The sequence below is a fragment of the Podarcis gaigeae genome, assembly GCF_964106915.1.
Source record: "Podarcis gaigeae genome assembly, chromosome: 11".
Classification (NCBI taxonomy): Eukaryota; Metazoa; Chordata; class Lepidosauria; order Squamata; family Lacertidae; genus Podarcis; species Podarcis gaigeae.
Genome location: NC_139687.1, coordinates 34,065,060 through 34,085,885, shown reverse-complemented (window position 1 = coordinate 34,085,885; position 20,826 = coordinate 34,065,060). Strand labels below are relative to the sequence as shown.

Genomic DNA, 20,826 nt, shown 5'->3' with positions numbered 1-20,826 from the left:
AAGCTTTCAACTTCTTTGTTTGTTACAAGATGAGAATAAAATGTTGAGCAGCTTCAAAAATCTTCCCATCAATTTAAACAGTAATGAAAAAACAAATCCATCTAGGAGAGCTACCTTGGTAAAGCATCTCACCTGGTTTGACATGTGATTAAGCAACAATCGTATAAGTACACTTATTGGAAGTTCCACTGAAATCAAGTGGACCTTCAAGTGAATGTTCTTTGGTCTGGGGTATTTGTTTTTCTACTTTTGTAACTGTGTTGGGCATAATGATTCCAGATTCAGCTAGCAGGATCTAACAAAAAAATAATAAATCCTTCGGTGGTGCATACTTCATTTTAGTGAGCTGCCAGTCTACACCCACAAGTAAAATTATATCTAATTTTAGATGTTAATGCTTGCATATTGGGACAGCCAGTGCAGAAAGGGAGATGGCTTTCCTTCTTTCTCAGACAGAACAAACCTTTTACATGCTCTTAATGTGTTCTGCTTTTGCTTAGGAAATAAGGTAGTCCTGAAACATTACTAAAAGATAAATTTCTTCTGCATCTTAATCTGAATCGTGATTCATTAGAAATAAGTCCCATGGATTTAAATGGAATACATTTCTCTATAACTAGTCCTGCCAGGCTGTTTTATGCATGTTTACCCAGAAATAAGTCCAGTAAGGCTGGTGGAGCTTGCTTACATTTAAGTGTGCATACGATTACAGCTTTGGAGACCAACTCTTTGTCCCCATGCTGCATTCTGGGATGATGTATGATTTGGAACAGTCCCTATACTGGTTTGAAACCACAATTCATGGCATTGTGCTGGCACCAAAAGCAGTCTACTGACTTTTGCTGTAGTTCTGCTTCTGCATCTTGTGCGCATCACAGATTAGGATGCTTGCACAATAACCAGGCAGTCTGGATCCATGGAGGGTCCTCATTGGCCCATAGGTCTGCTGCAACATTGGGCCTGTCACTGCCTTTCATCCTAACCTACCTCACAGGGTTTATGTGAGGATAAAATGAACAGGGGAGAACCATGCTACGCTTCCTTGAGCTCCTTGGACGAAAGGTGGGATATAAATGTAATAAACATTAAGTAATAATTCACACATTTGACTGTAGTCCACAAAATCTTATGCCACAATCAATTTACTAGCCACAAGACTCTGCAATAAGTAGTTCCTATTGAAATTAAGTAAAGTTCCATTTGAATTAGTAAACCAGTTTACTAAATTAGCAAACATCAGTAAAGTATATATTTGTGAAGTAGATAAGCATATTTGCTTCTTTATAGAATAGTTAGAATATCAGATTAAATGCATAACGTGTGTGTGCGTTTGTGTGTACCTCCCTTTTACCAGTCTCAGTTTGAACTGTTTAAGGTAGGGCTTTTAACTTAGATAAATAAATTATTACTTCCATCACTGAAAGCTGTAGGATGAGAGAGGCAAAATCGCATTGTGATGTACAAACCTTTGTTCCCCCCGGTGCAAATTGCTGTCTAGAAACTGAATGTCAACAAAGCACCATGAGATGTGTGTACCAGCTATTAGTACACTAACTACTTAACATTGGCATTTTAGTGGTGTCATCAACTGCCCTAAACAGGCAGTGAAGATGAGGGTGGGCACAACTGCATACTTATTTCTTCCTTTCTTAATAGTTTATTCCTCTTTCAGAATTTATTTTATATGGTGTTTGAGATCGAAAACATGTGTAGCTGTAATACATTGAAAAAGAAAGGATTAGAAACTACCATCAGAGCTGCAGTTTGCATCCCACTTACTTCCTAGATATGCTCTCATAAGCACAAACATACAGTGCAGGCCTATACAAATTTTATTGGAAGTTGAGTCCAACTTGCACAATTGGAATTACTCTTGTGCAGGTAATTGCAGCCTCACATCAAAATCAATTTTTTTTCCTTTGGTTGCAATTTTTTTTTAAAGAGATGTATTTTCAGACAGCGTAAGAAAGCAATCAGTGCAGCCAACCAATGCTGTCTGTCATATTAACCAAGAAATTTAAAACATCACTGTACGTTGGTTCCTAAAGGAGTTAGCACTGAGTTTCACTTCTTCACAGAGGATCTCCAAGTGAATTTCAAATCATTACATTGGCTTCTAGGCAGTAGGCATTATTTAAAAACAGAAAAATATAACCCCTGTGGTTCATGGATTGTACCAGGAAAAAATTAACATTCTATGTGTTTTTGTAACAGCGAAAATATCAAGTCCTCTGACTAAAATTGTTTAATGTTTCTGAATGAGAAAAGAGAGGGATGGGGACCCCATTTCCCCCTGGACTTTGTTGGACTACAACTCTGTTGATCCCTGGCTAATGCCTATGTTGGCTGCGGTTGATGGGAGTGAAGTCCAACAACACTTGAAGGGCCACAGATTCCTAAAAGTAAAGGTACCCCTGCCCATACGGGCCAGTCTTGACAGACTCTGGGGTTGTGCGCCCATCTCACTCAAGAGGCCAGGGGCCAGCGCTGTCCGGAGACACTTCCGGGTCACGTGGCCAGCGTGACATCGCTGCTCTGGCGAGCCAGAGCCGCACACGGAAACGCCGTTTACCTTCCCGCTGGTAAGCGGTCCCTATTTATCTACTTGCACCCGGAGGTGCTTTCGAACTGCTAGGTTGGCAGGCGCTGGGACCGAGCAGCGGGAGCGCACCCCGCCGCAGGGATTCGAACCGCCGACCTTTCGATCGGCAAGTCCTAGGCGCTGAGGCTTTAACCCACAGCGCCACCTGCGTCCCATCACAGATTCCTAGACTCAGATTAAGGCGATTTATTAGGGGAGTGTTGCTTTACAACTGAAACTATTCTTCTGGGTTTGGTTTGGTTTTTGTATAAAATGAATACATTTTTGAAAATGACATTGAAATGCATCATATTAGTAAAGTTTGATTGCAAGAATATGTACATTAGTCAAAACTGCAGAACAAAATTAGGAGAAATTCACACTAAAATGTTGAAGAATTTTCATGTGGATAAAAAAAAGCAAATCACTGCAAAAACATTCAGAACTGAATTTATGACTGGAAAAAATTGGAAGCACGATGTAGCAGATCCTTTCATCCCTGCAAAGGGGGGGGGGGGACCTTTTGCCCTTTATCCCTTTTTAGCTGTAGGAGCTTGTTCTTCATAGACCTAATGGTTTTTATGTTTGTGCTGCTGCAAACATTGCAAATGAAAATTGGAAGGCCTGGGGGAGGGAAGGAGGGAGGCTTATCAAGCTGGTGTCCAGCATTGTGGCCCAATAGGTGCGGTGAACTGAGAGAGCTTTTTGATAAGCAATCTCAAAATTACTCCCAAACAATGAAACTATGAAGGATGCACAACATTTAGTCATATTAAAGCATTTTATAGACAAATGTTCTTTCCCTGATGCTGTGTTCTCTACTTTGCAGCTTAGTGGCAGCTACCTTGGCTATAGGCCAGAACAAGTAATGGCATAAGTGTGTTTTTATAATAATTTAAAGGACCAATAGCAGAATTAAAATGGAAAGGAAACAGTGTGGACCTTATTAACGGTCTTTTGTCTTGTAAAACAATTGCCTTTGTCCTTGAAGCTTTGCTGAAAGGCAACAGGTAAATAACTTAATTAGTTGCTAAATAAACAAATCTCTGGGGTTTTTTAAAAGCTCTAATGCAAAACAATTTCAGTTTGTTGGCGTTCAGGAAATTGTAATGATGTAAGGAAAGACATTCAGTTGCATGCATATCACTGTTGCTCTGTAAACCTTCCACTGTGCACCTGCTGTTTTGCTTGGTGGCAATTTGTAGTCTGAACCTCACAGACTGATCTCCTTTCAGAGCAGCAGAGGTGACCCGTGCCATTTCACTACCTGAGGCAAAACCACCTGAGGTGCCAACACCACCCTGCCCAAACCTTGCTTATTTGGGGACGCAAGATCTCTCAGTGAGCAATCACTGCAGCCACATAACCCTTGCAGTGGCAGGGGTGGGTGGGGGCCCTATAGGGGCACTGCCCTGCAGGATTTGGCCTTGTGAGGTGGTCTGCTTCATGGGTAGCCCAGCCATGCAGAACAGGACTCTATGCAGGTATGAAGGCACTAGAAGAGGCTTCAGGTTGAACAGAGGGTGGTGGGGAAGAGGAGATATTTCCTTTCTAGAATTTCATCTATTAAAAATTGCCCCCCATGTGCATTATTCATGAGGGATAAACTATACAGACCCTCATATAGTTTGGGAAGGAAAGTAGGTTAAGAAGGGGCAATTTTGAACAGTGAAACAGCTGGGGAGGGGAAAGGACTAAAACATCACCTACCCACCCACCCCAGTTTTGTTTGATATAAGAAATATTTATATAAGAAAGATGGGGAGGGAATGGAAAAGAGTCTTAATGTGTAGTTTTATCCCCAGCTCTGTAATTCTGTGATTTCTTCACTTTTGGATGTTCTGCCTTTTGACCAAAAAACCTTTCTTTATACAGTCACAAAACTGGTACCAGGTTTTATTTATCTTGGAATATATGTATACTTCTTTCTGTACACCTTGAGGGGAAAAGCAGAATACAATAAACAGTAAGATCATGACATCTAAGAAACAAGTGGAGAAGGCACATATCAGGAAAAGCCCAATTTCATACATGATGTTAGGAGATGTTGAGTTTGTGCCTCACTTTCTTGGACTAAATTTCACTACATATCTGTCATTTGATTATCATAGTCCCGTGCATTAATTGGTTTGCACATACTATTAACTTTATCCTAGAATGTTTAGGTTTGATCAGTATGACATGGACTACATTCATTTTTGTTTATTTAACAAAATTTTTATGCAGCTAGATTGTAAAAGCAAAACAGAACCATCTCTAATAGGTTTGCATGAAGGCATTTAATCATCCCCACAAACTTCCTTCGTTCTTTGAAATCTTAGCTTTCCTTTTTTTCCTGTGTTTTGGTAAGTGTAACATTCATTGTGGTTTTCTAAACAGTGTTATGGGCAATTAAAGTAAATTGCTGAGCTGAAATTGCTAGACCACTTGGCAATGGACACAGCTCATTTGCAAGCTAATTCATGTAACTTTATTGCAGTTGAGCTATAAGATCATTCCAGTCACTCCAATGTTGCTCTCTCTTTCATAATAAGCAACTCCTAATTAGTTTATTTTTTGCAGAAAACTAAGTAGGAGATGCGTAGGCTAGAATTTACCAGGCAGAATAATGCCAATTTGTTGCAGTGGTTGACATGTTGTCTCAGGGGAGAGCTGGATTCAGATCCTTGTACATCTATAAAGCATGCTAGGCAGTCACTCTCTTTCCTAGCTTCTGCTACATCACAGTTTTTGAGGATAAAGGGGCAAGGAGGGAAAATAATTATTGCTACCCTAAGTTCCTTAGAAGATAGATGGGAGGAAAAACAAAGAACATTAATAATAAATACCATTTACACTTTAAGGACCGCGATCCCTGAAGGATTTCTTCTCCCTATATAAACCATTCCGGACTCTGCGTTCATCAACATTGGTCCTTTTTCATGTGCCTCCTTCACAGGAGGTCCAGCCCCCCCCCATCTGTATTGGCTCCCCATTTGTGTCATGCTCTCCCCAGAGAAGTTCACATGGCACCTTCATTATATATTTTTAGATGCCATTCTTCTCCAACCAGGCCTTTGGCTGATTAATATTGTTGTAGCTACTCTCTTTATCTGGAGATAATATAGTGTAGATTGAGACTTGGACCTTCTGTACTTAGGGCATGTTTTCAGAACTGTGGTTGGTCCCCTTCCTAAGAGAACTCCCTGAGATTTGCTCACTGGATTATGGCACCTAAATGAATGTAAAAACTTCATTTTCCTAGGGGATACATAATGGAGATTTTAAAGTCAAGGGAAGGATCACAAGGGCGCAATTAACTGAGAAGGTCACCTGTATGGGTTCAGTTGAATTAGTAATAAGCCACTCACACATGAGATCTGGTTGATGGTGCTCTAAATCTCTCTTTTCAGTGTTTAAAAGTCTAGTGTGAGTAAAGGAGTATTCCTTTCATACTGCACAAGTTTACCAAAACAACAGTAGTCATTTACAAACAATTTTGGTAAAAACTGAAGTGCAGGTTAGAGGCAAGTAGGGATGGGAAATTGCAGATACAGACTGTAATATCATGCACACACAGATTTATGCTGTAGTCCTAACTCTACTAACTTGAATGTAACCCTGATTGACATACTTCTGAGTAGACATGGTTAGGATTGCACTAAATTTTTTGCGGTGTTTCCATATTCTGAGTGGTACTGGAAATAATTGTTTTCCTTTTAGTCCATGTGCCTGAACTACAAGTGTGGTCACCTAGCATTTTCATATACATGCCCTGAAGTTTTATCTGACTTCAAGGCTATTTTTATTTGACCCCGAACAGGAAGGATATGGTCGGGGTGGAGTACTGTGAGAAATTTTGCCAGTAAATGGGGGAAAAACAATGTGAAAGATAGGCAAACAATTCTAAAACAATTTTGCTAAGTGTAACATTTTTGGAAATCTTCCCAAAATTTGTTCCTTTGGGTTTTTTTTAATTAATATTTTAATGTAATAGATAAGAAAACCAAGAACGTGTAAGGGAAAAAAACATGCTGCCGTGTATATCAGGAAAAACTGTTAGTGACATTAATGAGGGTGTAACTTGCAAGATTTCTCCTCTGAGATAAATTCTATAATGTGGTGCTCCTAGTTCAAATTGGCGCTTTAGTTCATACATTGGTGTTTCCATATTATTTATTTGTTGTATTAATCATAGTGTTCTCTCTCACACACACTCTTTCAGGGTATTTAACAAAGAAGGGGAGGGGAGGAAAGTGATAGTAAAAAACAACAAAACAAAACTAACTAAAGGAGAGTCCAATCAGGTGTGGCTGGGTGCATGCTGAGATGTGTTGTATACCCAGCAGCAGTATGTTGACATCATACCTTATTGAAAAAAGAAAATGGAGGAGGAAGAGGGGGAAAGTTAGAGTAGCTGATGAAGCTGTGGACTTGAGAAAGATGAAGGAGGCTGTACTGAATCTGGATAATTTGAGCTTTGTAGTGGTTGTTAATTCAAAGATCTTTGTGATGAGGTGCAACCAAGCTGGTGAAATTCCTAAGGCTAGGATATACTGAGTCTGAAGTGAATTTAGGTGGTGATGAAAAACATGGCTCCTGTTCTTGTTCAGCCACTGACAATTAGCAGTGTGCATTTGTTTTGGAATGGATGAAAACTTGAATGAAAGGGGAATCATTCAGTTTATTTTCCATTCATTTCAGAAACAGTGTGTTTTGTAGTCAACTGGTATGAGTGGGTTTGAACTTTCATTACATTCATGCAATTTAAGGATGGGATTGGCTTTCTCCAGCAGCCGTGGATCTTCTTCACCTGTTGTCTTTGTCCTGACAGCCAGTATCTTATTTACCTGGAATATTGCATTGTTTTGGGCCATTGTAGAGAAATATGACAGGCAGCAGATACATGTATGCATCTGTCAACATGAGCAAGCTCATGCAAGTTGCATGGCTTTACAAGAGGATTTGAAATACAGTGGTACCTCTGGTTACAGATGCTTCAGGTTACAAACTCCGCTAACCCAGAAATAGTACCTCAGGTTAAGGATGAGAACAGAAATCACGTGGTGGTGGTGCAGCGGCAGCGGGAGACCCCATTAGCTAAAGTGGTACCTCAGGTTAAGAACAGTTTCAGGTTAAGAACGGACCTCCAGAACGAATTAAGTTCTTAACCCGAGGTACCACTGTACATGGAGGGTAAAGCTATCAGTGGCTACTAGCTATGATGTCTATGTTTAACCTCCATTTTCTAGATACCAGTTGCTGGAAACTACAGTGGGGAGAGGGCTCTTGTGCTTGAATCCTGCTTGCAGGTTTCCCACAGGCATCTCGTTGGTCTGTGAGTGCTAACTGGATAAGCCATTGGCCTGATCCAGCAGGCCCTTCCTATGTTCTTATGCAGTAGTCCCCAACACTCCCAACAACCTGGGGAGTGTTCATGGAGGCCAGATTTATGCTTCATAGAGGCACTATTTGTACTCGGAATTCAAGAAATGAAGCTTTTTCAAGTGTGGAGATACAGCAATAGCTTAAAAAAACCAAACCCTGTTGATTTCTGCTATTAAAAAGCACAGGCACCCAGCCAATAGTAAGTAGTAATAGCTGGGAGCGACCACCAGGACCATCTAACACTGGCCCTGAAAGACCTACACTGAATCTCAGTAGGATTCCGAGCACAATTCAAAGTGTTGTTGCTGACCTTTAACCCCCTAAAGGACCTCGGCCCTATATACCTAAAGGAGTGTCTCCACCCCCATCATTCAGCCCTGAGATCTATCCCTCACTGCAAGAAGTGGAGTTACAGGGAACCAGGCAGAGGGCCTTCTGGGTAGTGGTGCCCACCTTGTGGAACGCCCTCCCACCAGATGTCAAAGAGATAAGTAACTACAGTGGTACCTCGGATTACATATGCTTCAGATTACATACGCTTCAGGTTACAGACTCCACAAACCCAGAAATAGTGCTTCAGGTTAAGAACTTTGCTTCAGGATGAGAACAGAAATTGTGCTCCAGCAGCACGGCAGCTGCAGGAGGCCCCATTAGCTAAAGTGGTGCTTCAGGTTAAAACAGTTTCAGGTTAAGTACGGACCTCCGGAACGAATTAAGTACTTAACCCAAGGTACCACTGTATACAACTTTTAGAAGACAGCCCTGTATAGGAAAGTTTTTTTAAAATATTTAATGTTTTATTATGTTTTTATATATGTTGGAAGCTGCCTAGAGTGGCTGGGGCAACCCAGTCAGATGGGTGGGGTACAAATATAATAATAATGATTATTATGATGGCGGAAATCCCACAATTTTAAGTCCAGGGAAGATGGTGGCTGCAGGAATTGACCACTTAGGTTTGCAAAGAATTGGTAATTCAGGGAGAAAAGAAAATCCTGATGGAAAAAGAAGCAGAAGAATTAGAGGAAAGAACCAGATAGTAAAGGAAAATGAGGGAGCAAAGTGGAATAAGAAATGACAGGAATAATACTGGAGCATATTAAAGCATCATCAGCATCATAAAGCTGTTCATTCCCAGGGCATGGTGTAGAAGAACATGAAGCTGTCACCCAGCAAAAGTTCAGCTGGTCTATGTACAGCAATGCATGGATAGGAGGCCACCTGGTCACCCTGTGGATGCCATATTGAATTATATTATGGGAAGGCAGGTGGGATATAAATGAAGAAAATTAACTGGAGCAAGCACAGAGGGTGTGCCTTTGGGGAGTGTGGATATAACCTCATAGTCCCAACTGCATTTGATCCAAGACAGAAAGGGGGGGATCATTGGATGTGCTGAAAGAATGTATGTGAGTGTCACACTCTTTAGCTTAGCCATGAATCCAGTTTCCTAGGTCAAAATATGTTGGTCTTTATATGCTTTTAATGGTAGTGTTTGGTGGAAGCTTGCATTGCAAGATTACTTTTCAGGGTTTCAAAGACATAAAAGTTTGGTTTATCTTTATACTCTGAAAAGAATTCTGTTTACCATTAAACAGTAATTGGAATTTGAGCACGTCCTATCCTTTAAAATCATAGCAATTATAGGTTTCCTAGTTTTACAGCATACTTGACTTTCAGTTCTTGTTCCTGATGTAAAATGTTATGGCTGTGGCATATTTCCCAGTGTGAGATTCCCGTTTGAGTGCATTTATTTACTGTTACTGTACATTTAGAAAATTACTTCCGAAATGGTAATATAATGAAACTGCTATAAATTCTTACCAGATGTATCAGTGCACTCTGTGCAGGTGCAGTTATGCTGCTCGTTAACATTTAGCATACAGTAAAATATTTGCTTTATTTCATTATAACATAATAGAATCATTTATGTTAAGAGTTTTTAAACTTGACAGAATTATTAAACCAATTGGGGCAGATTTGAGGATGTTATAGTGAGAAACACTCTTTCATTCATAAAGATTAAAGGCTTTAGTTCAGTCCACTGCAAGTGTAGCAGCCATGCCGACATGGGCCATCACAGGACAAGGGTGGAGAACCTGTGGCCCCCCCAGATCTTGTTGGAATCCCATGTCCCATCTGCCCTAGCCAGCATGGTCAATGCTTTTGATGGAGGGCTACAACATCTGGAGGGCTACAGGTTCATCACCCCTGACATATGGCATAATGGGACCCTCCTCCTATCCCTCACCCACAATGTGTGCAGATAGTTATATGGACAGGCACTGCATCCTAGTGTTATTGGGAATGACCAGTCTATTCATGCAACCACATTCCTAACTAGCTTGGCTCCTCCACTTGGCCAAGGAAGTGAGCATTCATGTTAATAGCCAGTTGGCTGGATGCATGCCCAGCTGCATGCACTGAGGGGCTGGAAGAAGGGGAAAGACCTCCATGTGGGTTCTATGATGATCCCTCTGTTGCCACGTGTGGCATGCTCTGTGTAGATTTAATCAAACCTTTGTTGTGTCTCTCCCCTTCCCCATAGGAGCTGGACACTCATGTTCCATATGGTCTTTTGCCAATTATGATGAAATTCCCCTTCTCACATTTAATTGGCAAACTGAAGTTAATTAAGACGATGCTACTTTGAGTGACTGTATATTGAGAAAGTAATTAGATTCATGACATGTTTGTACAAATAATTAATTTGACATTTGCAAGGACCATTGTTAGAAAGGGAAAACAACACTAAAATTTCACATTCTTTTGATAGGATCCATAATGATTCAGATATATTATAGATTGTAGGTAATCAATTCAGAATACAAATTTGTATCATTCATGTTGCACCCACAAGGACAATTTTGTTCTCATGGTTGATTGGCCCAAGTGCAAGCTCCTTCCATGTCCCTCTCTTACACACACACTTGCTTGCACCCTTCAATCCTTCAATCCATAGTTTCCTGTGACATCCAAACAGCTAAACTGACTTCACCACTGCTTTATAATTGATAATCTCCTGGTTTGTAAGCAGCTATTAAACCAGTGATTCCTGTTTCAGACGTCATGGGAAACGGTGGTTTAGTAAGCCAGGATAGAAGCACTGAAGCTAGGAGAGTATATGTAGCCACACAGCTTCTTCTTCAGTCAATAAATCATGGTTTATTGACTTTAAGATTACAGTATTATGAAGCAGATCATAGGCTGAAATATAAAAAGGTAAGACAAAGAAATACAAGCTGGCTTTTTCAGTTTTGAAACAGATGACAATAACATATGAGTGTGGTTGATATTACCAGTGTCAAATAAAAGGATAGGACTTTAACAGATGTTAAAGAACCACAGAATTTTTGTGTACACATCCTGATGCATAAACCAGTTTTATGGTTTAAACAAGCAAACCTTCCCCTCCAGCACAGCTTGCATGGAGCAGGAGAAGCTAAGGAATGGCAGCAGGGTGCTGGATCATGCCGAGCTCCCTAGGCAGCTGGTATTTGGAAGCACATGATTATTATGTAATACTGGAGGATGCATTTCTGTATACAACTACTAATATCATCAGGAAACCAATTCACTAGTTAGATGGAAGAAATGTTGATTTCATGTCCCAGGCTGCTTCCTTTTTTATATTTCCCCCCAAACTATTTTCACGCTAAGATTTTGAAAAGTGCCACAAGATCTTCCCAGGGTAGAATGCTGCTGTACATGGTGTTTGATCATTTAATGATCATAAAGAAAATTGCAGAAATTAAAGGTTAAAAGTATTACTCTGTAGCCATATGAGGTCAACATGTTGCCCAACTGGAGGGCAAGTCCATGTTTAACTACATTTTATGACTTCAAAGATAGTGTATGCCTTTTCTCTTGTGAATGGCTGCTAAAGATCCAGTTAAACGCACAGTAAGAATACAGTGGTGCCCCGCAAGACGAACGCCTTGCAAGACGAAAAACCCGCTAGATGAAAGGGTTTTCCGTTTTGGAGGCGCTTCGCAAAATGAATTTCCCTATGGGGTTGCTTTGCAAGACGAAAAAAATCTTGCATCCCCCCCGCGGGTTTTTTCCGCTTTTTTCGCCCTTTTCTTAAGCCGCTAAGCCGCTTATCAGCTGTTCCGCTGATAAGCCGCTTAACAGCTGATTGCTGGAAGCCGCTTGACAGCTGTAGCGCTAATCCGCTAAGCTGTCAATGGGCTTGCTTCACAAGACGAAAAAACCGCTAGACGAAGAGAATCGCGGAACGAATTCTTTTCGTCTAGCGAGGCACCACTGTACATTGAACTGTGTTGATTCTTTTATTTGTTGTTTTGCCTGAAGTTTTCTGTACAAAAAAATCTATGGGAAATTCTAAATTAATACGCTCAAGATTTTTTTCATGGCCTTTACTTAAGGTTTTTTCTACTCCTTTGCAAAATGCAGAATTTGTGTTTAGAATGTGAGTAATTCTATGCTCAGGGACGCAGGTGGCGCTGTGGGTAAAAGCCTCAGCGCCTAGGGCTTGCCGATCGAAAGGTCAGCGGTTCGAATCCCTGCGGCGGGGTGCGCTCCCGTCGTTCGGTCCCAGCGCCTGCCAACCTAGCAGTTCGAAAGCACCCCTGGGTGCAAGTAGATAAATAGGGACCGCTTACTAGCGGGAAGGTAAACGGCGTTTCCGTGTGCAGCTCTGGCTCTGGCTCTGGCCAGAGCAGCGATGTCACGCTGGCCACGTGACCCGGAAGTGTCTCCGGACAGCGCTGGCCCCCGGCCTCTTGAGTGAGATGGGCACACCAACCCCAGAGTCTGGCAAGACTGGCCCGTACGGGCAGGGGTACCTTTACCTTTACCTTAATTCTATGCTCAGTTTATTTTAGGTCAGTGCAATAAAACATAATCTAAATCTGGATATATTCGTTTTTAATTTCATAAGGACATGACTAATTTCAAAGAACAGGTATGTTGCATAGATGACTGGACAAATTTATTTTCTTTTGGTCCAGAGTGGGACCAATACAAACATGTTCAAATTGCAATTGGGAATAACTTCCTGACAATGGCCTGGTTTACATGACATGCTAAGCCAAACTATGGCTTACTGTGAGCCCACACATTTGCATAGTCCCAGTAAACCATGGCTTGGCTTACTGTGTAGTACAAACTGGTGGTGGTGATGGAAGTGATGCCATCTTGCTCTTTGCCCTTGGACTGACCCTGGTGTGGAGTGGAGGCTGCCTCTTACACAAACTGTTTTTCTGACTTCCTTCTCCTAACTCCCAGTAATTGTGTAGAGGCATGAAATTGCTCATTTTACCCACCTTTTTGGCACTGCTTGAAGCAGCTAGTAGAAAAAGTACAGCATTGATTGTGTAAAAATCTTGAAAAATATGAATCATCTGTCTTAAACTTATATTTATGGCAATGCGTCCATCAAATGGGTGGGGGGATCCTGAAGACTAATAGAAACAAAACACCTCTCAGAATACCTCCCTAGCATTTTCTAGCTCTCATGTACCTTTTCAAAATGTCTCCATTAGGAGAGTACTTGAATAATTTGTCAAACAAGTGACAACTATTTCCATGGCAATTTTTAGATAAGACAATATTAGTGCATTTGTAGGTTCATCCATATATTTGTTTTTTACTGTTCATACTGGATATCGGTTATTACTTTATATTGTTTTGAAAATACAGTTAATTAGGGATTTCCTTTCTTAGTTCATCATCTTAAACATAATTCCACCATTTTTACTATTGTAAGGTTGTCATCCTATGCATGCTTACCAAAAACAGTGAGGCCAATTTCTTGATAACAGAGCTACCCTAATGAGCTAATAAACTAAGGCTGAATCCTTAAAAGGTAGAAGTGCTGTGGGTGGGTTGTCCCTCTGTTTGGGAATTGGGTGCACAACCTGGTCTGGGAAGGTTCACACTCCTGTTGAAGCAACAGGTTCGTTGTCTGGGAGTATTTATGGATTCCAGTTTGTGACTGTGGTTTCAAGTGGCTAGGAGTGCTTATTCCCAGCTTCAGTTGTTTCTTCAACAACAGTTGCCTGTGCTCTAGTAATTTCCTGCCTCGACTACTGTAATGTGTTCCATGTGGGGCTGCCCTTGAAGCTAGAATGTGGCTTCTAGGCTGATAAGAAGGGCAGCCTGATGGGACCCTGTGTCACCAGTCCTGAAAGGACTGCACTGGCGGCCATTGAGCTACGGGACCAAATTCAAGGTATTAGTACTAGCATGTAAAACCCTAAATGGCTTGGGACCTCAGTTCCTAAAAGAGTGCCGTGCTCAACATCACCCGGCAGGTGAGGCCTTGTTGGTGTTGTCTCCATTGAGCCCTTCCTACTTGGTATGGAGCCATGATAGGGCCTTTTCTGTTTGTAGACTGCCCTGCCTAGTGAAGTGCATTTGTCTCCCTTATTATTGTTTACCGGGAAAAACATTCCCCAGATATTTGATGACTGAAAGACACTGGTAGAATGTTTTTAACTTCTTCTTTAAGTATGTTTTTGGTTGCTGCTTTTAATGTCTTATCATTGCTGTATCTGCCACACTGGGCAGCATGAAGGATGGGATATAAATTGAATTAATAACTGTAATAATAATGCTGTAATTACACTTTTGAAGGACTTATTGGAACTAGCTACATACCTCGGGGCGGGAATGTGAGTGGTTTCTGTGTTACTTGTTCCAAATTATCTTAGGGAAATCTTCTCTCCTGCCACCCACAACAAAATTGGAACTGTTTTTACTTTAGGTCTGACTCACTCTCTAGACACAGTTCTACAAAGTTATGTCTGTTCCCTTCTAGTGCAGCAACAAAACTGATAGCACATTTGCAAAGCTAAGCAGGGTCCAGTATGGTTTCAAATTGGATGGGAAACCACATGTTGAGATTCCAGCATTGCAGGGGGTTGGACTAGGTTCTTGATCTCCTCCTCAAGTCCATACTGTACTACAGGAGGAAGGGGGAGGGGAGAGCAAGCATATTCAATACAATACTTATCAGGGTTAACTTCTACTTCCAAACCATCTCTCTATCTCCAACAGCAGCCACCCAGATTCCTTACCTGGAAGACTCAATTTATAGAATGTGTATGCAAAAAGCTCATCTGTTGCAGTGTTTAGACATGACATCACTTGCAGGGCAGCAAACATGTTATGGGCTCTTGAACTAAAAGTAGAACACAAACTCCTATATTGTTTGTACCTATCTTGTAATTAGAGGTATGTTTTGTGGGTGAAAATCAGTAGCTGAAGATGTGAATCTGTCCTTAGTGCTATAAATATTTCGTACCACATTCTAAATCATTTTTATGGCAGTCTAAATCAGTGTTGTGGGAATTTTATCAATTCTCAAATGGTGAAACCAAGAGGCTTTGTGTGTGAGTAAAAAATAACACATATTGACAGTTTGCTGCACAAGAAAACGCTAAGAGAGTTTCACTTCTCAGTCAGTGGTAGACTGATGAATTTCATAAGTTGGTGGATCCCCTTAGTAGTAATAATATGTTTGGAAATTACTGACTTAAGCTGATCTTGTGGGTATGAAAGGTTTTATTAGTACAATTTTTTTTTGTAATTGATTTCTACCTTTCAATAATCATAGCGAGAATGCTGTGTTCATTTTAAATCTTTCTTTTAATCATTCCTGATTGATTTAAGCACATAACTTTCAACTCCAAAAGCAAATTAGGTGTATTTGTTTTACATCGGTGCATGAAAGTTTTTTGGGTAACAGGTTTTTTGATAATTTAACAGCTGCAATGGTAGATAAGTACTAAAATCAGGTAAAGATTCAACATATAGTAGAATATAGCAGTAGTGAGACAGTAGGGAATGCTTTTCTTAAAGAGATACAGTTAAACTTGACAATATTTTATATTGTTAAGTTTTATTATATTCTTATGAATATAACGAAAATATACATGCATATAGCTTGCTGGATCATATACATGCATATAGCTTGCCAATGGCCCATCTGGTCCAGCATCTTGTTCTCACAGTGGCCAAGCATAATGGCAATTCATGATTAAGCTACATTTTTGTGGAACCTGGAACGTCACTTTTAGGGTTTCCTGAGTTTGTTTTTGGTTACACCTTGTGATGAGTAATCTTTTAAACTTAGTTCATAAAACTAAAGTGGGAAGGATTATTTTTAGGAAAAAGGTTTTTACATCTGAATACTTACATGCATGCATTAAAAAAATGAAAATAAATAATATGCATCTAGCTGATCCTATCCAAAATGGTTCCTATGAGCTAAAATTCTGTTAAGCAAATGTCAGAATCCTTAGGATCTTATGTTGGTTAGCAGCTCTTTCTGGTTTTCAATGTACCACTTCAGGTCTGATCTTCACTTTCTCCTGAGAACCTCCAAGACTTTGCCTTTGCAAGTACCTCTCTAACTGTGACCTTGAGCTATCTTTTTTTTTTTTTTGTATAAACCAAACCACAAACCAGCCAACATTAAAAAGTACACATTTGCCTTAATCCCTTTTGCAGACCACATACTGAAGTGGTTATCCGCCAGCCAAGGTTGACTCTAGGAAGCAAGTTAACCATGCAATTCGCAAACCAAACTTTATACAAGATCATTGTTTCTTTTTAAACAGTCCAATTCTTTCACACAAGCCAACTTCAAACCATGAGTTATGAAGCTGACTTCTTAAACTGTTTTAAACTAGGATATCTAGTTTGTAGATATTTATTTGAAAGCAAAGCTAAATTTGGCAGAAATTATCCCACTAGTCTTATGGGAGGAACAGAGAGGAGTGAGAGTTGTGTGAGCCTCATTTTTTGCTTGGCCTTATGGAGACTTTGTTATGTACGTATTCAGTGGTCTGTGTTTGCCTGAGCTTGAGTCTGCACTAAGGATTTAGAGCTCCTGTGTTCTGATTTGATACATGATATCCAATCACAGAACATTTCAGGATTTGAGCCTCTGCCATTGGCCCTTAAACTCTGAGTCATGATTTGCAGCTTGGAAGTTTAGACGGCCAATCATGTCGGGAGTGGGAGTGGCCCAGACCTTCAGGAAGGTATATAAGCGGTTGCTTTGCCCCTGTTGTCCAGTTCTGTTGGTTCAATAAATGTTATTGCTGTTATCTATGGTTACCAAATTTTTTTCAATGAATCAGGGGACACTTTTTTTTTTTTTGAAGCTGAGTAGCAACAGGGAGTCAGTAGTGGGGATGGTGAGGCAAAAAGACCCTGGGCCCAAGCACACAAGCATATTTATTAAGGTGCAAAGCCCTTCTTTCACACCCTGTGAAACATACATGTGCAGAGTTAAAAAAAACCTGGGCAACGGCCACCCGCCCACGACTCCTGAGCCTCCCCCGATCAGTCAAAACAAAGGGAGCAGGGGGCAGGAGATCTGTACCGCCGGATGTCCCCGGGTCCCCTTCGGCAGTGGCAGCGGCAGTCAGCAGCCCGGAGCCAGCCTAGTAGCACAGTTGGCTCTGGCTGGCTTCAGGAGCTGCTCACAGTCGTGGCGCCCACCATTTTTCCTTTCTGAAAGTCCCCATATGATGTGTTGTGCACAAGACGCATCATATGGGGACTTTCGGAGAGGAAAAGTGGCGGGCGCCATGGCAGCGAGCAGCTCCTGAAGCCAGCCAGAGCCAGCTACGCTTCCGGGTTGCGGAGGCTGCCGCTGCCATGTTTCCCAGGGACAGATTTGCAAATCGGGGGACATTCCGGGGACAGATTTGCAAATCTGGGAACCAGGGACGTCTGGTAACCCTACGTTATCACTGTGTTTTGCCTTGTGGGAACCCACCTACACTTCAGGCATGTCCTTGTAGCACTAAACAATGGTTTAGCATTCAATGCAAACCAGGCATTCTGTTTCTGTGTTGAGGTTTTTAATGGTTTTTCTCCACTGTTATATGTGCTTTCTTTGATATTCTGTGATACAACCCTTTGAGTAATAAATTTTTTTAAAGTGGGGATTTTATAGTATTTTCATTTTCTTCTCCTGCTCCCTTCCCTACACTTTCTTTAGTGCTGATGATTTCAGGTTTAGTTTGGATTGCATGAGAGATCATTGGAGACTTAAGATGGTATCATTGTAATATTTGTTTTATGTACACAACTACTAAGACTGCATCATACTTTCTAAAGGAAACAAGTGTGTCTCAAAGTGTTTCACCTTTAGTTAACTTTCAGATCTGTTTGCCACTCTATCCGAAGAACAGCTGTTCACTGCCATAACACTATATCTCTGCATTTCTCACTAGCCATAGCTTGTTATGTTTCAAAGGCAGGAGAGAGACAGCGTATTGGTCATTATTTCCCATAGAAGGAACATCAGCTTATCATCTGTGACTGTCAGAAAGCAATTAGGTTAATGAAAGATGGTTTCATGGTGGGGTGAATTTTGTCGTCAAGGTTGGCATTCATTTGGGGTTCACCTTTTAGCATTATAATGACAATATATGCCATTTTTTTATTCGCTTTGAGATATGCTAGTTAAGCACCCTTTTAGCATAATTTAGGAAATAATAATTTCAGATACACATGAATCGCTTCATTTTAATACAGTTCATTCACAGGGTCTAATTGGTACATAGTGTCTCTGATGTTCATTAAAATGTAATAATATAAAGGCAGTAACACCAAGGCAGTTGCATATGAAGAGGATATCTATTTTAGCATAAACCTGCTGGTGCTTATGTTCCACTTTTACCCACACCAGCTTGCATGTAACCTCAAAGCTGACAGCCTGTTACAAAACAATTTTTTTTAGTTTAGTAGTTTTTAGATTTTTCTGGGAAACCATGATGCAACAAGGACAGTTGCCGTTCGAAAAGAATCTTCCTGCCTTTATGCTTGATGTGATTAATAGCAACGAGAGATGCTGATGAAGTTTGTTTGTTTTATTTATTTAGTAATGTGTATAGGTTGCCTTTTTTGTGAAGGCAACTTACACATCATAAAACAGAATTTTCAAATTACAGAGGCAGTATCTATAACTTTAAAACAATGGCCAGTTAAAGCATGTAAGACAACATAAATCTTAGCAGAAAAAGAGGTATACAATCTAAGAGAGTTCTCTAAAAGTAAAAAGTAAAATAAAATTTGAAATGCCTTATTTAAGAGAAGGTGGACCAAAATAAATGGGTTTTTAAAAATCCACTTAAATATTTCTAGCACCAAGGACAAATGTACTTCTGTGGGGAAGGAATTTGACATTCTGGGAGCCACCACAGTTTGGGGGGGGGGGCGGGGAAAGGCAAGTAAGGAGTGGGGACACGATAGTGGCTTATAAAATTATATGTGCTGTAAGAAACTGGATAGAGAAATTGTTACCATTTCTCATAATATTAGGATGCAATGAAGGTGAGTGGTGGAAGATTTCAGGGCAGACAAAAAAGTACTTACTCACATGGCTTTTGGCATGAGTTACCACAAGATGTGATGATGGCCACCAACTTCTGTAGCTTTAAAAATATGATTAGGCAAATACATGGAGGACAAGTCAGATCACTGGCTACTAATCTTGATAGCTACCTCCCAATTATCAGAGGCACTATGCCTTTGAATACCAGCTGCTGAGAAACAACAGAAGAGAGGACTCTTCCCCTCATGCCCTGCTTGGGGGTTGCCCAAAGGCATCTGACTGGACATTGTAAGAGACAGAATGCTCAACTAGATAGGCCTTTCATCTGACCCAATAGGCCTCTTCCTATGATCTTAATTTATAATCTTTTAATCCTGAACCAGTGTTCAGTCGTTTGTGTTGGTTAGGTTTTCCGAGTTATTTATTTAACAATAAAACTAAATGTTTATAGCTCAAGCACTGTTGTATGTAATTATTACATTAAAAGACTTTCTTTTACGATTCACAGTACTATTTTACCGTCCTCTTTGGTCATGAAGGACAGAAGCCACTTGAGCTCCGTTGTGAGGAGGAAGCAGATGGGGAAGAATGGGTAGAGGCTATTCACCAAGCCAGGTATGAAACCTCCACTGACAGTCTCTACCTAGTCAAGCACTCCTTTTGTTTACTGAGGAAAAATCTACTTCCTTCTCGTACTATTCTGCACTCAGCAGATTACACAACAATACCATTACCTGCCAATGTGGTATAGTGGTTAAGAGCAGTAGACTCGTAATCTGGTGAACCGGGTTCGCGTCTCCGCTCCTCCACATGCAGCTGCTGGGTGACCTTGGGCCAGTCACGCTTCTCTGAAGTCTCTCAGCCCCACTCACCTCACAGAGTGTTTGTTGTGGGGGAGGAAGGGAAAGGAGAATGTTAGCTGCTTTGAGACTCCTTAGGGTAGTGATAAAGCGGGATATCAAATCCAAACTCCTCTTCTTCTTCTTCTTCCTTCTTCTCCTGATACAAAAAGTCTGGAGTTGTCCTGAGGGTTAAACTACACAGTACAGGCCATGCCTTGAAGGGCAGAGTTTTGGTTTTTTTTTACCACATGCAGGAAGACAGTTCTAGATAGGGACTTTAGCATGGTGGGTTGGGGGATTGCCCTCCATAGCCCTAGTCCTGGCCTTGCAATCTCTTTCAGAAATAAGATCCCATTAAAGCAGATTATTTTTTCCCACAATGCAAATTACAGGTGCATGGTGGGAGCAATGGGCTAATGCTCTCAACCCACATGGTAGGGCCCCAATCTGGATCAGGCTTCCACTCTGGAAACCTTTGCACTTAAAGACACAGCTATGTAGCAAGCAACACGCAGTTTGATCATCTGGAGACAGTTTATTCCCACCATCACTGATCAGGAAGTATGCAAAACTCTCATCCCTCTGATACTTCTACAGTAAGTATCTTACTGATACAGTAAGTCACTATACCCTACATATAAGCCTGTTGACACTTACTTCCCTATAGTAGTAATTTTTCTTTTATTGCCCCAGTATTATTCACTGCTCTGCCTGGC

General features: G+C 40.9%; 1 protein-coding gene across 4 annotated transcripts in view; it reads left to right on the top strand.

Annotated features, from left to right (window-relative positions):
* The window catches only part of RASGRF2 (Ras protein specific guanine nucleotide releasing factor 2), a 91,554-nt gene that overhangs the window by 8,118 nt on the left and 62,610 nt on the right, over positions 1-20,826 (top strand). For all 4 annotated transcript variants that reach the window (XM_083703123.1, XM_083703121.1, XM_083703120.1 and 1 more), the window contains exon 2: positions 19,777-19,883. Coding sequence is in view for 3 of the 4 variants with exons in the window: in XM_083703121.1 (XP_083559247.1) it covers positions 19,777-19,883 (107 nt within the window). In the remaining variant the exon portion in view is untranslated. The remainder of the gene's footprint in view (positions 1-19,776; positions 19,884-20,826) is intronic.